This window comes from Protomyctophum bolini, assembly GCF_963924005.1.
Source record: "Protomyctophum bolini genome assembly, chromosome: 19".
NCBI lineage: Eukaryota > Metazoa > Chordata > Actinopteri > Myctophiformes > Myctophidae > Protomyctophum > Protomyctophum bolini.
Window position 1 is genome coordinate 7,952,425 of NC_137880.1, and position 20,812 is coordinate 7,973,236.

The window sequence follows — 20,812 nt, forward strand, 5'->3', positions numbered from 1 at the left end:
GTCCGTGTCTCAAATGCCCAATAAATAATGGGCCTTGATACAAAAAGGGTTGAAAACCACTGTTATAGTGTTTTTTTAACATCAAGTGCAATGCTGTGACAGTAGCATAATAAGGTAGGTTGGATTCGGAATATTTTGTATGGTGGAACACTGGTTACTGGAAAGTTACGATGAAAGTTTGACAGAAATCATCATTTAGTATAAGGGAGACTTTATGTGAAAACATTACACAATGGTACATGTAGCTAAACATACATTCCATACAGAATGTCAGACATGTCAGAACCTATTTGTAATGAGAGGAAGACAAATAAATAAAAAGTACACTTTGGCCCAAATGGCAGGAATCAGTCAAAAGTAGATTCATTACAGCTCAGAATCAGTGCAAAATGTGGCATACTGTACAATATGTATTACAATTCCACAATATTTTATGTCTCATCATGTCTCATGAGTATACTAGACTCCCCCCCCCCCCACACACACACACATGTAATAATAATAATTATTATTATTATTATGAATTAATAACAACACTTACATTGATTCTCTTTTACAGGGTGTTAAATAACTAATTTACAATATGCCACCATGGATGTGTAAATAAATCCACATAAAACGACAGAGAATCAGAATCCTGCTTGAATTCACTGTAAACCACTGGTCATCCCATCGTCGAGATGCTCTCGTAATATAATGCTGATTTTCTACACTAGGACCTCTAATGCTGTATAAAACCAGCATAAAGGGCCTGTTAGGATAGAAAGTCAGCAGTACTAGAGGTCCTGGTAGGATATAAAACCAGCAGAACTTTAAAAATCTAAATTTCCGTACAGTAGGAGCTAGAACAGTGGTGAGAACAGCTACTGACAAACCGATGCCCCATATTTCCAAACCAATATGAAGCCCTAGTTCTGCAATTACAATTATATATATGTTTTAATCTCTGAATTGTTTCCACTTCCACGTTTTATCCCATACATTTCATTTTGATTTCCCAAGACGTTCCAGTGGGGCAGAGTTAGACAGTGGTTTAATCCATTGGTCTGTTTAAGTGTCCAGGTCCAGTGAACAGTCCACTTCATAGCAGAGGAACTTGACGAGTCTGGAAGGAAGATCTAAATCCCTGAGGAGCTTTAACCTGTCGGCACCAACCAGATGTCTGATCCTCAGTCTGCACAGCTGCATGAGAGGATGAGGAGGCACTGTAACACGCACACGCACGCACGCGCGAGCACACACACACACACACACACACACACACACACACACACAGTAGATTTGTAACTAGTTCGCGAAAAAGGCCAAGACCATCTCCAGCATCACATGGACCTATGTCTCTCTCAACTGTCCTACAGTATGTCTCTCCGACTCCAAGAAACTGTTTCATTGGAGACCAGATAATGAACGTATACCTGCTTGGATCTTGATTTCGGTCCAGAGTGGAGACGAGACCAGATGTTCCATCAGTCTGGAACACAGCCTGACGTGGCTGACGTAGTTTAACAGCAGAGAAATGAGAGGTCCCACCAAGTGACTGATGGACGGCTTGGACACAGCCTCGCAGAACTATACACAGGATAGAAAACAAACAACTAGACAGGATAGCAAACGCAGTGTAAGGCTAACAAGTCGATCTGTACTTGGCCCCTCCCTTTTTTCGTTCTACACCGAATCTCTTGGCTCTGTCATTTCTGCTCACAGCCTCTATGGTCACTATTATGGTGAGGATACTGTAGTTTCTTCCCATCTGCGAATCGGGTGTGCAAGCTGCAGGATGTCACTTCCATTGACAACTCCCCGATGGATTCTGTTCCAACTGGTGTCCTGGACAGTCGGCTGTCCTCCAGAAAAGCATTGCAGCTATAACTTGGTTTAATACTTAATAACATCTGAAGGTTCAGACCCTTCCTCACCCAAGAGTTTTCCCAGATCCTCCTGATTGGCCTCCTGGCTGCATGCTCACTGAAGCCCCTCTAAATGATCCGTAATGCCACAGCATGCCTGGCATTTCCCCCCCTTCCCTTTTCACGCCCGCAAGATATAGCAAGTTGACAAATGATAGGTTCATTGCTTACCTGGTGTGCTTGCTTCTTTGAGGCACCAGATTGTTCCCTCAGTACTTAACTATTTACCCTGTTGTGTGTTTTTCGTGCTTAGTTGCTTCTGCTAAATGCTTACATTGTAGTAAGTAATAGTTTGGTGGATTATCACTTTTGTCGTGACTATATATAAACGTAAGAGTGGTTTCACCTGGACATCACATTTCCAGTTCCTCCGCTCTTCACTGTGTGTCTGTGGGGGATGAGGCTTGCTGCCGTAAACGCAGGTGAAACAGGAGTGAGCGTTACAGCCGTGGTCCAGCAGCAGTTTGAGCATGGGGAGGTTGTGCATGCTAAGGAGCACCGCAGATGGACACGCAGAGGGCTGGGTGAAGATGGAGGCGTTCACGTCAGCTCCGTGCTTCAGGAGGAGGGACGCCATCTCTGAAGATTCTCTCCTGACGGCGACCAGCAGGGGGTTGAACAGGTCCAGGTTGGGGTTGGCTCCGGCCTCCAGCAGCATCTCAGCGGCCTCCAGGTTGCTGTTGTAGACGGAGAAGTAGAGCGCCGTGCTGCGTTTGTCCTCGTATATCTGGCGTCGCTCTTCAGAAAGCTTGCAGTCGGGGTCGAATCCCGCCTCCAGGAGAAGTTCCATGATGTCATTTCGGTTGCGCTCTGCGGCGATGTGCAGCGGACTAACGCCGCTTTTCATGATTCTGTTCCGGCTGGTGACGGGAATCAGCAGGGACACGATGCTGAAGGAACGACAAGTAGGCGTTAAAACACAGAGAGACTGGTGTTTTACATTACTGTAAAGCCACCTTTGTTGTAGAAGGTAAGGTTGATTGTAAACAGAGAAGTGGTTCTGACCGTGAGTGAGAATTCTGCACAGCCACATGGATGGGCAGAAGACCAGACTTGGAGCATATGTTGACATTTGCTTTGAGAGACAGGAGCACCTCCACGGTGGACACATGACCATTCTTACACACTTCATAGAGCGGCGTTGCACCGTCAGCTGCAGCGCCGTTAATATCAGCACCTGGACAGTGGACACACAATAGTCTGTCTATCTGCCTGTCTGTCCAACCTATGATATAACCTCTTGTACTGCTAGAAAACCAGTAGTAGGTCTACTACGGATCCTATATGTATATGATATCAAACCAGCAGTACTAGGGTGTCATGTACCTACCGTGTTTGAGAAGGAAGCGTAGTGTTTCTAATTTCCCACTCTGAGCAGCAGTGGACAGAGGAGTCATGCCGTATTTGCTGGTTGCGCCGATTTTGGCTCCGGCTTTGACCAACATCTCGCAGATCTCCACATTGTTCTGAGAAACGGCTGCGTGCAGCGGTGTAAAGCCCTGGATACATGGAGTGTTCACTGCTGCACCCCAGCTTAACAAAATGTCCACCAGCTCCATATTGTTCCTCTCACATGCTGCGGGGAACAGACATCGTCTGGTAAAAATACAATAGCTTCTGTTGAATTAGGACGTGATTTGATTGCTGAACTACTTGCAGAGGCTATAATGTTTTGAAAATACTGCCTTTCTTCAGAGACAAACATTTACTCAGAACTAAGTCAATATACTATAGTTTATCGTGTATTCCTTCAATAATGATACTTGTACTCAATGGTACACATATGGTTCTTGTTCTCATTCTACTTCACTCACACCTAAGACACACTTGTGTCCTGTGTCTTCTGTGACTGTGACTCCCATTGGAAATGCATTGAGGCGACCATGACACACAGAACACACAGGACACAAGTGTGTCTTGCGTGTGTCTAAGAACCTATATGTGTACCATTGACTTGTTGGCTGTATTGAGCACACAAACATTTACTAGGGGACATGGTAAGAAATCCAGCAGTGGACTATTAGGGGTCATGGCAGGAAAGAAAACCAGCAGGGTTCAATCAAGAACAGCATTGGGAACCACTGAATAGACATAACACTGGTAATTCCTGCATTGTGACAAACTGCAGCAAAAACTGCAGTGTTTGTACCTTTATTGAGAGGAGTATCTCGATTCTTATTCACAATTCCAAGATCGGCTCCTCTCTCCAGCAGCAGACGGACACAGCTTGCATGCTCCTTATTGACCGCTATCATCAACGCTGTCTGTTCCTTCTCTGTTTTCTTGTTCAACATGCCAGGCTGGGCTGGAAGAAACAAGACAAGATTGTCGAACAGAGAGAAGATCACCGCCAGAAGAACCATGTCTTCTCTCAAAGTGTTCTTTAGCAGGACAATAAGGAAACGTGTTTGTGTGTTACCTTACCTGTCAGCAGCACTCTGAGGCAGGCCTCCTGGCCATAGGCGGCTGCCTGGTGGATTGACAGCCAGCCAGGCTTACTGGACAACAGGTTGCATCCTGGAACGTTAACTAGCTTTCTGACTCTGACAGCATCACCAGTCTTTATCGCTTCCAACAGAGGATCCTCCACCCTAGAAAACAATGTCTCTGGTGTTTCAACTCACTCTGTGAGCAACAGTTATAATGTTTCCATTGCCACTGCAATACACCACATGTGACTGCCACTTGAAGATAAAGCTGTAAGCCTACCAAACCCCATCTTAGGTCAATAAAAACAAAATGACGTCATATTAATTTGTCTGTCAGGCACCTACCGGTCAGCACGCTTTGTGGTCGGAGGATTGGGCGAACTGTAGTGAGCGGTGATTCTGTGAGTTAGTAGGAGGTTTGGCCTAGAGCTGGTGGAGCTTTTGGCCCTAGAGCTGGTGCTGTGATTATGTTGGGCGCCTAGTTGAGTGCAGGTGCTCTGAAGGTATTGGCTGCTGCACTGAGAGACATCTGGATTGGGTGGACATGGAGTTTGTCTGGTGTCTGTGGATGGAGTTTTATTGTGGACTTCACTGCAGAGGCTGCGGTCGATGGCTATCTGGATCAGCTCCTCATCAGACAGGTTGGTGTAGACAGAATAGTCCTCCAACGATGGACCAGAGGTTCCTGGCACAGAAGGGCGAGCCATCGCCATGCTGATAAGGGAGAATAACATTAACAAGACAACACAGAAATAACCTGGGGTGTAACTTAAACCCAACCACGAGGCCATGACGAGGTACTTAAAACATTTGTCCATATATTAGTTTTTTTTGTTAAGAAATGGTGGAAAAATCTAGTTGGCACAACAGATAATTGTGCAGCCTACGGCTCAAGAATTATACAGTAGGTCAAAATGTTGCCTACTACATATATCCATCTGCAATGACTCAAATAAAATATCGCATAATCGCATAATTCCCTTTACAATCTGAGGGCAGTCAACTGTCCTAAGGCATGCATCAATTCTGTATAGGTTTAGACGTTACATTATAACATCCGAAAGATCAGATGCTTCCTCACCTAAATAATTCATAATAATTAGAGTAACCATACTACTTAACCACAATATTGATGTTATTGGAATCATTGTAATATAATTCATAACTAATCTCAGTATTAATAATATTAGACGTTCTTACATGTATGATGAAGGTTATAATCTCTCTCCTCTCTCTTTGTCAGACTCTGCAGACTGTCTCTCTTTCTTTTATAGTTTATTCTTAGACCGTCACATGATTTCATATCACTTTATATCCAATCCAATCCAATCCAAATCCTCTATTCAAAGCATCCCATCAAAACATCCCATCATAGGGTACCTATGCCAAGCAACAACTGGTCTGGTCAGCTGCATGCTAGTGACCTTGACATCAATTTTAAGAACACAATAAGTGTATGATGCCACTAAACTAAAAGTAGATATATAGCATGTTATGTATGACAGCTATGCCAGGTCATTATTGACATGGAATCAAGGGACTCGAGAAGTGGAGGGGGGGGGTATGTGTGTATATACTGTATATCCATTAGTATTGGGAATTATGATCATGAATTGAAAATTGATAACTGATTTAAGTGGTTAGTGGCTGATGATCTTAATTTCCCCTCAATGTCTGACATAACAATTTACATTTCGCTGATAAGAAAGAATATACAAAAGGCATATTATATTCCTTAATGAAGTATTTATTTGACCATTTGAGATACATGGGGCCAGGCAATGGCATCTTTGTATGAGGAATACATTGAAATGAAAAGTGCCTGTCACATCACATGCAAAAGCAGAGACGTTGCTGTGGCTATCAAGGTGGGGGGGGGTAGTTTAGGGGAGGTAGTTTAGGGGAGGTAGTTTAGAGACCAGGATTTCTGCATGTTTTTTGTGAGGGTACCTACCTAGGGGACACGGGGAGAACATGCAAACTCCACACAGAAAGGCCCTTTTGCCAACCCCACCTCGGGTATGGGCACTGATGACACGGAGGAGAGAACACGCCCCCAGCGCCCACAACGGGAATCGAAACCAGGACCTTCTAGCTGTGAGGCGACAGCACTACCGACTGTGCCACCATGGCCCTAATTTACATTACTAACCTTACTAACCCTAACTCTAACCCTAACCTAAACATAACCACAAGCACGGGAGAAGAGCATGTTCGCCAACCTTAATGCATGTTCGTTGTTCGCCAACCTTAATGCATGTTCGCCAACCTTAATGCATGTTCACCAACCTTAATACATGTTCACCAACCTTAATGCATGTTCGTTGTTCGCCAACCTTAATGCATGTTCGCCAACCTTAATGCATGTTCACCAACCTTAATACATGTTCACCAACCTTAATGCATGTTCGTTGTTCGCCAACCGTAATGCATGTTAGCCAACCTTAATGCATGTTCGTTGTTCGCCAACCGTAATGCATGTTAGCCAACCTTAATGCATGTTCGTTGTTCGCCAACCTTAATGCATGTTTGCCAACCTTAATGCATGTTCACCAACCTTAGTGCATGTTCGCCAAACTTAATGCATGTTCACCAACCTTAATGCATGTTCGCCAACTACCTTAATGCATGTTCACCAACCTTAATGCATGTTCACCAACCTTAATGCATGTTCGCCAACCTTAATGCATGTTCGCCAACCTTAATGCATGCTGAATTTGATTAATTTTTAACTGTTACGTTTATTTGAAGGTTTTATTTTTTACTACTAGGGGGAGATTTCCTGTTAAAATATGTGTTCCTGTTAAAATACGTGCAGCAGCATTTTGTACCAGCTGTAGGTGTGAATGTGAGTTCTGACTAATACCAACATGAAGGGCATATACTGGCCTAGCAGAAAGAAGGCACATTGTTATGCTTTATGTGCTGTCCATTATGACACCAAGGTTGTGTCCCAAATCTCATTTTTACTCATTAACATCCAGGCCATCCAGAATTTGATATCAGAGGCGTAGCATATTAATTTTATTTCAGAGGCAGATCGTTGATCCTCAAACCTTATGTACATTTTTTTTCTTATTAGCAGATTTATTCCATTGACCTGTACTTTCGTTGAACTGTACCCATTCTACAAACTGTTAATACAATTTCCAATCAATCAAACATGTCTGAGACCAGGGCAGTATTTTCATGGAGGCCATGAAATGCCCAAACTGCCCGCGCTGACTTCACCATTTTCTCCTCTGCCTCTTTCTTGACAATATAGATTTTATAAACACTTTGTGTCACGGTGACAAAAGGTGACCCTGTCACCTTCCATCCATCCATCCATCTTCAACCGCTTATCCGTAGTCGGGTCGCGGGGGCAACAGCTCCACCAGAGTGCTCCAGAGCAACATTAGCGACTTCCTCCTGGGGGATTCCGAGACGTTCCGAGGCCAGTGAGTCGATGTGTTTCCTCCAACTGCGCCTTGGTCTGCCCCGGGGTCTCCTCCCAGTGGGACGTGCGTCGAGGACCTCCCTAGGGAGGCGCCCGAGAGGCATCCTAACCAGATGCCCGAACAACCTCAGCTGGCTCCTTTCCTAGGCGCAGGAGCAGCGGTTCTACTCTGAGTCTCTTTCGTGTGACTGAACTTCTTACCCTATCTCTAAGGGAGATGCCAGCCACCTCTCTCGGCCACTTGTATTCGTGACTTTATTCTTTCGGTCATGCACACCACACTTCATGACCATAGGTGAGAGTAGGAACGAAGATTGCTCGGTAGACGGAGAGCTTTGCCTTCTGGCTCAACTCTCTTTCTGTCACCTTTTGAATGCTTATAGGTCAGTGGCTTTCAACCAGTGGTCTGGGGACCACCAGTGCTCCTTGAGGGGGTTCCAGGTGGTCCCCAGCTAAATGATTTAGAGTTGGTAACCAAATGGACCCTTATAGATCTTTAACTCTTGAGAGCGTGAAATGAAACCGAATGGACCCGTCAAGAGTTAAATTATTGTTAAACATCTGCATTACTGAATGTACAAGAATTAGAGAATGTTAGAATAATTGTTATTTTGATCAAGGTTTGCCTGTTATCTCTCCTTGTGGACAAAATGTTATCTACCGACAACAAAATGTGTACATTTTTGGGTCTAAGAGGCTAAGAGGCTGAGGGCTGTATTTTGCGTGTCTTAAGTACCAGGTCTTATTACCTAACTTGAGTAAACTAAAGACCTGGAGGCGTGATCAATGCCATTTGGCTATTCTGAGTGGCCAAAGAGCATTGGTCACGCCTCCAGGTCTTTAGTTTACTCAAGTTAGGTAATAAGACCTGGTACTTAAGACATGCATGAATCTCATCAAATGGTGGTGGTCAGTGGAACAAATACCATACTTGATACAGAAAGGGTTGAAAACCACTGTTATAGGTCAACATCAAGTACAATTCTGTGACATAATTAGCATAAGGAATATTTTGTATGGAACAGGAGACTTTGGAAATAATCTTTATGTGGAAAAAGCTGCAATGCTGTAGATTGGCACCCTTAAACAGAAGTAAACATTACACATAGTACATGTAGCTAAACACACATGCCATACAGAACCTCAGAACCTATTGTAATGAGAGGAAGACAAATAAATAAAGTACACTTTGGCCCCAATGTCAGAAATCAGTCAAAACCAGTCCAAACAAATAATGGCAACCATGTACAATACTACAGTAGATTCATTACAGCTCATTATAAGTGCAAAATGTGGCGTACTGTACAACATTTATTACAATTCCACAATGTTTTGGTTGTAAGGAGTTCGTATAGGAGATAAAACCAGCAGTACTAGAGGTCCTCGTAAGAGGTAAAACCAGCAGTGATAAAACCAGCACTAGAGGTCCTGGTAGGGCAGAAAACCAGCAGCATTCCCGTTAACCTAAATAAATAAAAAATGTATTTCGTTTGGTATTTTTCAGCTGTCGGCACCACCATGTGGCACCTTGACGTGACGTCAATTGTTTACAATCTGATAACCGAAAGTATACAAATAAAAAACTTAAACTAAGACTAACTAAAAAATTTATGAAAACGAACTAAAACTACTAGCAAAAAAACTAATGAAAACTAGCAAATCCACTCCAGAAACTAATGAAAACTTTGTTTTTATGTCAAAACGAACTAAAACTAAAATGGAAATCCCAAAACTATTACAACCTTGCTGCTTTGAAGACAGATCATATCACTGACACTACTACCACCCTAAAGTCTTTTCACTTGTTCTGCAATTAACCTTTGTTTAGTTTTTTTCCCCCTGACGTTCCAGTGGGCAGAGATCTTTGAGTGACCAGGGGTTTAATCCGTTGGTCTGTTTAAGTGTCCAGGTCCAGTGAACAGTCCACTTCATAGCAGAGAAACTTGATGAGTCTGGAAGGAAGATCTAAATCCCTGAGGAGCTTTAACCTGCCAGCACCAACCAGATGTCTGATCCTCAGTCTGCACAGCTGCATGAGAGGATGAGGAGGCACTGCAAACACAAGCACGCAGTTATTGGAGAAAATAATATACTCTCCAGCACCACACCTGATCTACAATCAGATCTGATTGTCTGTCTGTCTCTGCAACTGTCTGTCTCTGTTACACTGTCTGTTTCAATGGATAATAAATGTACCTGCTTTGATCTTGATTTCGGTGCAGAGTGGAGAAGAGACCAGATGTTCCATCAGTCTGGAACACAGCCTGACGTGGCTGACGTAGTTTAACAGCAGAGAAATGAGAGGTCCCACCAAGTGACTGATGGACGGCTTGGACACAGCCTCGCAGAACTACACACAGGATAGAAAACACACAACTAGACAGGATAGCAAACACACAACTAGACAGGGTAGAAAACACACAACTTAGACAGGGTAGAAAACACACAACTATAGACCGCCTGGAAACTATGCTGCTGCTGTCCCACTAAGCCCTCTGTTACCTCCCTACAGATCTCAGATTACAACTTCACAACCTTTTATTAAACATAGTCAATGCGGCTCTGCCTTCAATGACCTCAATACCCTCATACCTGGCTACCTCATCAAAGTGAGTGACACCCACAGCCACAACGTTACACCAGAGGGTAAATTGGGTAAACAGGTCTGATGGTTTGATCGGTATAGGTTTGATCGGAAGGTCCTTCTCACATTGAACCGTGCACGCACAGAATCAATATAACGATTCGTGTCGAGTCTCCGTGTACCACCGATGCACTGCGGGAACGGGCCAGCGCTGCTAGCAGCACTGTACAGCCAGCAGCAGCAAGAGGCAACGGCGTGTGCCTTGCAGAATATGCCATGCTGCCCCATGCCCACTAATACCTATCCAGTCCTGCTGATCCTTATCAGCACAGTTATTTGATATACTGAACCGCCAGCTTTTTCCTGGACACCGGCCCTTTTCCGACTGTGGCATCCCTGGGATGGCACTAAAAGTATTTCTCCCCATGCAGGCACTGGGCCAGAGCACTGTTTAAACAGCTCTGGCAAATCAGATCTGGTGGGTGGATTATGTGGGCCATAAATTGGCCGGACCAATTTTGATATATTGTTCACACTCAACCGTTGTTCTCACAATGGAAACAAACATTTGTTTTTGTCTTATATGAAGAGTGAGCTATAATAGAAATATAAGTCTCACCTGTAGACGGTGCCAGCTCTGCTCTTCACTATGTGTTTGTGTGGGATGAGGCTTGCTGCCGTAAACGCAGGTGAAACAGGAGCGAGCGTTACAGCCGTGGTCCAGCAGCAGTTTGAGCATGCGGAGGTGGTCCATGCTAAGGAGCACCGCAGAGGGAAACGCAGAGGGCTGGGTGGAGATGGAGGCGTTCACGTCAGCTCCGTGCTTCAGGAGGAGGGACGCCATCTCCATATAACCTCTCCTGATGGCAACCTGCAGGGGGTTGAACAGGTCCAGGTTGGGGTTGGCTCCGGCCTCCAGCAGCATCTCAGCGGCCTCCAGGTTGCTGTTGTAGACGGAGAAGTAGAGCGCCGTGCTGCGCTTGTCTTCGTACTTGTTATGTCGCTCTTCAGAAAGCTGGAAGTCGGGGTCGAATCCCGCCTCCAGGAGAAGTCCCATGATGTCATTGCAGTTGCGCTCTGCGGCGATGTGCAGCGGACTGATGCCGCTTTTCATGATTTTGTTCCAGCTGGTGACGGGAATCAGCAGGGACACGATGCTGAAGGAACGAAAAGTAGACGTTAAAACACAGGAACACAGAGCCTGGTGTCTTTCATTACTGTAAAGCAACTTCACTGTAGAAGGTTATTAGTGATTGATTGTAACCAGAGAAGTGTTCTGACCGGGAGTGAGAATTCTGCACAGCCACGTGGATGGGCAGAAGACCAGACTTGTGGGATCTGCTGACGACTGCTTTGAGAGACAGGAGCGCCTCCACGGTGGACACGTGACCATTCTTACACGCTTCATAGAGCGGCGTTGCACCGTCAGCCGCAGCGCCGTTAATATCAGCACCTGGACACACAATAGAGCACAATCTGTCCGTCTATCTGCGCCCGCCTGCCTGTCTGTCCCTCTGTCCAACAACCTATGATAAAACCTCAATCTAGTACTGCTATAGAAAACCATCAGTAGGCCTACTATGGGTCCTAGTAAAATATAAACCCAGCAACAGGCACAATGGCGCAGTCAGTAGCGCTGACAGCTATGTCCCCGGTTCCTGCCGGGTATGATGTGGACGCTGGGTGCGTGTTCCATTAGCACTAGGGTATCATGTGCCGAATACTGGACAATTCACCCCAGTGCTTGTCCGTTCTTTTCGTATTTTCCCCAGTGAGGGGGATAACTTGTAATATGCTATTGGCTGTTTGTATTCTTTTTGGAAAATATAAATTTATATTCCTATATGGAAAGGCTTTATCATTTTACTTATTATTGACCCTATAAACAATGTAGTATATGTAAGGTTTTGCCCACTCAAATGGTACCTCGTCAGATAATCCCCACCGCCTACAACAACTTCTGGGAACCGACTTCACTGCAGTAGCCTTTTCATAAATACTCAGGCCGTCTGCTGTCGTGAAAGTTTATAGTTAGAGATATTTAAAGTCCAGCTGCCGTCCAGCCTCTCCCACCCCTCACTGGGGGAAATTCCGGGAGGAAAAACAGAAAAGGGGTGAGTTGTCCTGTTACCCATGTGCCTACCGTGTTTGAGAAGGAAGCGTAGTGTTTCTAACGCTCCACTCTGAGCAGCAGTGGACAGAGGAGTCATTCCATAGTTGCTGGTTGCACTGATTTTGGCTCCGGCTTTAACCAACATCTCGCAGATCTCCACATTGTTCTGAGAAACAGCTGCATGCAGCGCTGTATACCCATGGATACATGGAGTGTTGACTGCTGCGCCGTACCTTAACAAAAGGGCCACCAGCTCTGCATTGTTCCTCGCACATGCTGGGGATAACATAGACATTGTTTTGGTAAACATATATATACAATTCTGTTGAGTTAGGATGTACAGTTTGTCTGGGATTTGGTGTTTCTACACTACTACTGTGTTTACTATTTTCTTAATATGCAGAGGTTAATGTTTTGAAAATACTTTTTTGCTCTTTTCTTTTTTAATGAGCAGCAGGTAGCATAAAAGGAGTATTCACTAGCAGCCCATTTCTTAACCCTGGTCCTCAAGTATACCCAACTGATTTATATATAGCCTACCAGCCACCAATGAATGGTTATAGAGGCACTATAGTGACTAGTGGCTCAGGAAGTAGAGGCTGCTACTTGGGAATTGGAAAGTTCCCAGTTCAAATACCTCCCTAGCTGCTTAGGCCAGTCAATCTAAACAAATAAAAGGGGTGTGGCCCAAAAGATGGTAATCGTAAAAGTAAAAGGTTTTTTATGATCCCCAGGGTCATCCAAATAACATATTAAAAATTGTGAATTACACATGCTACTATATCAATGACTAACTGCAGCACAAACTGTGGTGTTTTGTACCTTTATTGAGAGGAGTATCTTGATCCTCATTCACAATTTCAGGATCAGCTCCTCTCTCCAGCAGCAGAGAGACACAGCTTGCACTCTGATCGTTGACCGCTAACATCAACGCTGTCTGTTTCTTCGCTGTTTTCTCGTTCAACATCCCAGGCTGGGCTGGAAGAAACAAGACCCACTGAACTAAACAGAGAGAAGATAATAATAATAATAATTATTATTATTATTATTATTGTAATAATAATTATAATAATAATAATAATCATCCCCAACCATGTCTGCTGGCAAAGTGTTCTTCAGAAGGACAATAACAGGTAAATGAGCATTTGCGCCTGTCGTAGACATGCGCAGAGCAAGTTCAGTCAGGGAACCTCAGTCAGCGCGCCGGCCGTTAATTGGGCCACTGCAGCATCAGGCTCTCATCCACATGATTCACCCAGCCAATCACACGCTCACCCAATCTCATACCGGCTACTTTAACCGAAGGTTTGCATTCATCCTCCTGCTTGCTTGCTTGCTTGCTGCTGCTTTATTGTATACTATGCGCTGCTGTATACAAAGTGCTCACCCACCTCCACCCCAGCTACCACCTGTCGTTTTGGATCTACTGTTTTAGGTACGGGGGATTCGGAGTCCCTATGGTCGGGACTGATGCGCTTGACACGAGTACCTAAAAAGCAGATCCAATACATCGCCAAACCATAATAAATATATTGCATTGATTATCTTATATTCAATAAATATATATATTACATCCTCCTTGAGTTGTCTGACTGAACTGTGTGTTACCTGTCAGCAGCACTCTGAGACAGGCCTCCTGGCCATAGGCGGCTGCCTGGTGGATTGACAGCCAGCCAGGCTTACTGGACACCAGGTTGCATCCTGGGACGTTAACCAGCTTTCTGACTCTGTCGGCGTCACCAGTCTTTATCGCTTCCATCAGAGGATCTTTCACCCTAGAAAACAATACACCACATACACTGAAACACCCCATACTGTATCATTCTGCATAGGCGAGTGTTGGGTGTTGGCCATATTGTTTTGCGACGTAGCCTGAACCAATGAAATAACCATTAAATAGTAGCGTGTAGATCTCAACCAATAAAGGTCTTTGGGGACGCAAAACCTCACTCAAACAGAGACTGCGAGCGAATATAGGAGGGGTGGACGACGTCGCTGCACGACGCGTCACACTGACTCTTAAATGACTCGAGCATGGAATCTCTTGCTCTGGAGAATGGAGATCTTATGATTCTCAAATAGTTTTTTCTCTTCCTTTTTTGTATATTCTAATACAAATATTGATATTGTTACTTTGGATGGGTTAAATGCCGGGGACACATTTATGTTATTTATTTGGTCTGTGTTACTGGTGTTTCAACTCACTCTGTTTCTGGGGCAACATGTGTAATGTTTCCATTGGCACTGCAATATGCCACATGTGACTGTCGTGTTCACTTGAAGATACTCATACCAAACCCCTTCTTCGTTAAATTGTTAGGCTATAGGTTTTGTCAATAAGAACAAATTGACGTCATATTAATTTGTCTTGTCAGGCACCTACCGGTCAGCACGCTTTGTGGTCGGAGCCGGAGGATTGGGAGAACTGTACTGAGCGGTGATTCTGTGAGTCAGTAGGGGGTTGGGCCTAGAGCTGGGGCAGCTTTTGGGCATCGAGCATGTTGGGTGCTGGGCTGAGTGCTGGTGCTCTGAAGGTATTGGGTGGTATTGGGTGGTGTGCTGAGAGACCTCTGCATTGGGTGGACACGGAGTTTGTCCGATATCTGTGGATGGAGTTGTGTTGCCCTCGAACGCAGCACTGAAGCTGCGTTCGATGGCTATCTGGATCAGCTCCTCATCGGACAGGTTGGTGTAGAAAGAAAAGTTCTCAAACGCCAACGATGGACCGGAGGCTCCTGCCACAGAATGGCTGGCTGTCTCCATGACGATGCTGATAAGGGAAAATATAACAAGACGATACATAAATAATCACACCCGTGTGAAGTGAGGGGCACTCTTATCATTATAATCATCATACATCATCTCATGAGCAACTGAATTTATATGATTGGTTAGCCGATTTTCTCGTCTACATATGACATTTTCCCTTCATTGTCAATGGCATTTAATGTTTGTGTTGCCACAAATGTACGTCATAATGAGGGACATTACGACCAAATTTCTCCTTTCAATTCTCAATGGCAAATATGAGACGTGTGGGGACAAAAGCTGTATATAGGAGGGGCTCAAAAAATCTGAGATTCCTGAGCCATTCCAAACAAATGACGTCCATGCTCAGCTGTCGACCCGGTCCAACCATGTGTACCATGTTTAGTTGATCATGTGACGCTCAGCTTATCTGACCGAGTGGCAGTGCAGCTCTGTCAACCCCCACCACAAGGCCATGATGAGGTCCTTAATACGAGACACTAAACCAGGGGCAACTTTGATGATGGAGAGGGCCACTATATTTCCACACTCGGAGATATAAGCGCAAACTTATTTTTTTCTTATTTTTTTCCCGTAAATGAATGTCCTACTTTGTGATTCTGCTGAGGGAATCTTGAAAAAACAAGAACGTGGCCACACACGCCATATAGCCAATAGCCAGAGAGGCGGTTACTTAACCCTTATCCCTTAGGAATGATTCCCTGATGAAGGCTTAACCGCCGAAACCGTCCATTTGTCTCTTAACCTGCTGCGTCCTAATACAGTGTTGGCACTCGACTGCATCTGTTCTATTTCCAGCTAAATGTTAATGTGGAAACTGGAAAACCAAGAACAGATCAGTGTAAAATAAATCAACTCAACTGAGAATCCTGGTCTGAGGTGCTTCACAACACAAGGTCACATCTGTTACACCTTGCGGCCAGTACAAAGCACTAGTACAGTCCACTCATAATTCAGACATTATTCATATACCGTTAGGTTAGTGTGTCGGGCCAATGTGGTTTAAGAATATATTGGGCCATCGGAAATAATGACATTGGTGATGTCCTACAAGGCAATTGAGGGCACGGCACCGCACCCCTGCACCTTCGGAACATGATCTGTTCGAATAACTGTACAGTAACCACAGTATTAATGTAAAGTAGCAATAATCAAAACTAACCACAGTATTAATGTTAAATAATTGATACTCAGAGTATAACCCTACTAACCACAATGTTGGTGTTACGAAACCATTGTATTCATAATGACAGAGATAATGCTTATAGTAACCATACTATTCATAACTAACCACAGAATTCATGTTAGATGTCCTTACATTTATAATGCAGATTGTGGTCCTCTCCTGTTGTCCTCCTCTTCTCTGTCAGACTCGCGGACTGTCTCTCTTTCTCTTACTTTATTCTTAGACTGTCACATGATTTCAGATACTTTATCCAACAATATTCATGAAGCACATTTCACTCGCTCCAAAGATTGCAGGTTTACAAATGGGAAGGCTACTGTAAGTGTGTGTCACCCCCCCTCCCTCCCCCTCCCTCCTGTCCCATTGTAGGGATGCCATGCAACAACTGGTCAGCTGTTATTGTTTACATCTCAGCGACCTTGACCTTGACTGGGTCAAAAACACAGCCCTGACATTATTGACATATTTTCAGAGGCAGATAGGCTGTAACTGTTAATCAGTGGTCATCCCACATGTCTGAAACCAGATATGTCTTCACATATCTGAAAGGGCAGTGTTTAATTTAGCCATCCAGGCTTTGCTATCAAATGCGTAGCATAGGCCTAATGTCTCTTGAGAGGCAGGTCATTCTTCATCGCACATATCTGAAGCATGATAAGGCATCACATGTCCGAAACCAGGGCAGTGATTTGGCCATTCAGGCTTTGATATCAAAGGCGTAGCATAGTATATTTTCAGAGGCAGATATTGTGTCACCTATTTTGTTGAGATTCTGAATTCTCATCAAGTGAAACGCTCTGCACGTCGGTTGGATTTTGAGTATTTGTATATGGAACACTGGCTGTGGGTAAAGTTACGATGAAACTTTGACACAAATCAAATTTAGTTCCATGCAGCCAACCAGGAGACTTTCTAATGTATACAGTAACTCTAAGTGTAAATTAAATAAGGAAGATCTCTTGTTGTCATTCACAGCTTGAGAGACTTCTAGCCAATCTGCAGTCAGCCAAATCAGGGCGATTCATGCACTGCATGCCTCTGACACTTGTCATTGTCTTTTCAGAATGCAACAAGCAGCCCACATCCATCTGCATTTTGGCGATGAACGTAAACGTAAAGTCTCGCCAAAATGTTATCTTGTATTCAATAAAACATTTTGTTTGCGACGTCATCTCTCACTTTATTGAAATGTTTACGTGAAAAGGCTACGAAGCCGTAGTATGACTGGAACCCTTAAAAACCAAAACATTACATAATACATTTAGCAAAACACACATGCAATACATGTCAGAACCTAGACTATGTATGTAATGAGAACAATATAAATCACACCCGTGTGAAGTGAGGGGCACTCTTATCATCGTACATCATCATGACGTAAATATAGACATGCCTATTTGCTCAGACACTATACGACGTAAAATTCTCCATTCATTGTCAAATGTTTGTTTAAGACGAGGTTTGTGGTCGGTAAACAAACGCTGGATGTACAGTAGGAGGGGCTTGCGCCTTTCAAAAAATAAATATAGCTGCAAGCAGCCGTATGACAGGGCCAAGCTATAAAAGCATGGACTGGATACTGGAGATGATGTCACTTGTTTTGTTTCGCTAACACTGTACTCCCACAGCCAACCATTATAGCAGGGTCCAGACTTCAGCACAAACATTAACCAGGCTACGAAAGTCCCAGGAGTGGATCATATAACAATAGGGGCCTTTGTTTCCTTTGGCTTGGTCCCTAAATAGAACACTTTGGCTCCAACGGCAGAAATCAGTCAACATATTTCTGCCCAAACTACTTTATTTCCCCAGGCGTTTCAGTGGGCAGAGATCGTTGAGTGACCGCCAGTGGTTTAATCCATTTGTCTGTTTAAGTGTCCAGGTCCAGTGAACAGTCCACTTCATAGCAGAGAAACTTGACGAGTCTGGAAGGAAGATCTAAATCCCTGAGGAGCTTTAACCTGCCGACACCAACCCGATGTCTGATCCTCAGTCTGCACAGCTGCATGAGAGGATGAGGAGGCACTGTAACACACGCACGCACGCACACACACACACACACACACACACACACACACACACACACACACACACACACACACACACACACACGTACGTTATGTCATATGACTCATATCACTGTAACTAGTTCTTGAAAAAGCCTCTCTCAGCTGTCTATGAACTTACCTGCTTTTAACTTGACTTCTGTGCAGAGTGGAGAAGAGACCAGATGTTCCATCAGTCTGGAACACAGCCTGACGTGGCTGACGTAGTTTAACAGAAGAGAAATGAGAGGTCCCACCAAGTGACTGATGGACGGCTTGGACACAGCCTCGCAGAACTACACAGGATAGAAAACATACAAATGAGCATTTGCGCCTGTCGTAGACATGCGCAGAGCAAGTTCAGTCAGGGAACCTCAGTCAGTGCGCCGGCCGTTAATTGGGCCACCGCAGCATCATCCGCATGATTCACTCAGCCAATCACAGCTCACCCCATCTCTCATACCGGCTACTTGAACCAGAGGTTTGCATTCCTCTGCCTTCTTGCTTGCCCACTGCTGTTGTATCAGCGTGCTGCTGTCATACATCCTTTGCCTTCTTGCTGGCCCACTGCCGTTGTATCAGCATGCTGCTGTCATACAACCTGCGCTCAATTCTGCTTGCTTGCTGCTGCTTTCTATTGTATACTCTACGCTGCGGTATACAAAGTGCTCACCCACCTCCACCCCAGCTACCACCTGTCGTTTTGGATCTACTGTTTTAGGTACGGGGGGATTCAGAGTCCCTATGGTCGGGACTGATGCGCTTGATCCTGAGTACCTAAAAAGCAGATCCAATACATCGCCAAACCATAATAAATATATTGCATTGATTATCTTATATTCAATAAATATATATATTACATCCTCCTTGAGTTGTCTGACTGAACTATAGATCGGATATAGAAAAAACATGCAACTAGACAGCTAGGAAACTATGCTGCTGCCGTCCCACTATAACCTCTCTGTTACCCCCTACAGATCTCAGATTACATGCATTCTCTCTCTCTCTCTCTCTCTCTCTCTCTCTCTCCTAAACTCATTCACCCTCAAACAATCACTACATGTAACCTGGCCTGGGCTGGCATTATTAGTGGTCCAGGCACCTTGGCTGGGAATCCAGCATGTACAGTGTGTCGCCGGTTCGAGGCCCCATCCCGACCCGATGCACTTTATACTGTGTGTCCCCCCCCCCCCCCCCCCCCCCCATCTCTCTCCCCATTTCCCTTCTACCTACTGCTACTCTTCTAAGGCAACAATGCCCAAAAATATCTTTAAAAAGAAAAAGCGTAACCTGACCCCTCCTCCTCTCTCTCCACTCCACTCTCCCCTGATTCCTCCCCTGATGAATCTGCAACCTCCTCCTTTCTTTCCACTATTTAACCTGTGTTTGACTGTCAGTGTCCTAGATGATCTCTTCCAAGCCAGCATGGCTCATTATGCTAGTTTACTATGCCGATATAACGTGGTGTTGGTTAATTATTCTTGTGATATTTGGACAAATGCTATAGTTTGTTGACCCAGTGCCCTATCGTTTCTTTGTGGCACTTCATTGTGCTCAATGCACACTTTATGTGACTATTTTTACCCTTTTATTTGCTATCCATGCTCGGCATTTCTCGCTATCTGCTTACTACGATCCATGACCATGACAACAATCGAAGAAAACAAAAGGTCATAATATATGAAGAGTGAGCTTGAATAGAAACATAACAGTGGTCTCACCTGGACACAGCTCCGTGGAGCATCGCGGTTCCAGTTCCTCCGCTCTTCACTGTGTGTCTGCGGGGGATGCGGCTTGCTGCCGTAAACGCAGGTGAAACAGGAGCGAGCGTTGCAGCCGTGGTCCAGCAGCAGTTTGAGCATGGGGAGGTGGTCCATGCTAAGGAGCACCGCGGAGGGAAACGCAGAGGGCTTGGCGGAGATGGAGGCGTTCGCGTCGGCTCCGTACTTCAGGAGGAGGGACGCCACCCCCAAAGAGCCTTTCTTGACGGCAACGAGAAGGGGCTTGGACAGGTCCAGGTTGGGGTTGGCTCCGGCCTCCAGCAGCATCTCAGCGGCCTCCAGGTTGCTGTTGTAGACGGAGAAGTAGAGCGCCGTGCTGCGCTTGTCCTCGTACTTCTTGCGTCGCTCTTCAGAAAGCTGGCCGTCGGGGTCGAATCCCGCCTCCAGGAGAAGTCCCATGATGTCATTGCAGTTGTGCTCTGCGGCGATGTGCAGCGGACTGATGCCGCTTATCGTGATTCTGTTCCGGCACGTGACGGGAATCAGCAGGGACACGATGCTGAAGGAACGTTAAGTAGACGTTAAAACACAGCAACACAGAGAGCCTGGTGTTTTTCAT

General features: G+C 44.9%; 2 protein-coding genes across 3 annotated transcripts in view; both read right to left on the bottom strand.

Moving 5' to 3' along the window:
- Positions 1-1,050: 1,050 nt before the first annotated feature.
- Positions 1,051-5,044, bottom strand: LOC308334539 (ankyrin repeat and SOCS box protein 2-like; the record flags this gene model as incomplete). The annotated part of the gene is made up of 8 exons (XM_080791337.1): positions 4,682-5,044; positions 4,332-4,498; positions 4,057-4,212; positions 3,238-3,483; positions 2,913-3,084; positions 2,254-2,797; positions 1,416-1,569; positions 1,051-1,205 (listed from the first exon to the last, which is right to left on the bottom strand). Exons 1-8 carry the CDS (start codon positions 5,041-5,043, stop codon positions 1,051-1,053), a joined length of 1,956 nt encoding a protein of 651 aa, XP_080647463.1. The 5' UTR covers position 5,044.
- Positions 5,045-8,792: 3,748 nt separating this feature from the next.
- Positions 8,793-20,812, bottom strand: part of LOC308334327 (ankyrin repeat and SOCS box protein 2-like) — a 29,607-nt gene continuing 17,587 nt past the window's right edge. Inside the window, exons 1-9 of one of the 2 annotated variants that reach the window (XM_080791029.1) lie at positions 16,560-16,610; positions 14,856-15,242; positions 14,081-14,247; positions 13,295-13,450; positions 12,503-12,748; positions 11,641-11,812; positions 10,979-11,516; positions 9,972-10,125; positions 8,793-9,827 (exon numbers count right to left, since the gene is read on the bottom strand). In XM_080791029.1, the coding sequence (XP_080647155.1) occupies positions 9,673-9,827; positions 9,972-10,125; positions 10,979-11,516; positions 11,641-11,812; positions 12,503-12,748; positions 13,295-13,450; positions 14,081-14,247; positions 14,856-15,235 (1,968 nt within the window). In that variant the 5' untranslated portion in view covers positions 15,236-15,242; positions 16,560-16,610 and the 3' untranslated portion in view covers positions 8,793-9,672. Of the gene's footprint in view, positions 9,828-9,971; positions 10,126-10,978; positions 11,517-11,640; positions 11,813-12,502; positions 12,749-13,294; positions 13,451-14,080; positions 14,248-14,855; positions 15,243-16,559; positions 16,611-20,193; positions 20,753-20,812 lie in introns of those variants that run through there. The other variant, XM_080791030.1, reaches the window with a different exon arrangement.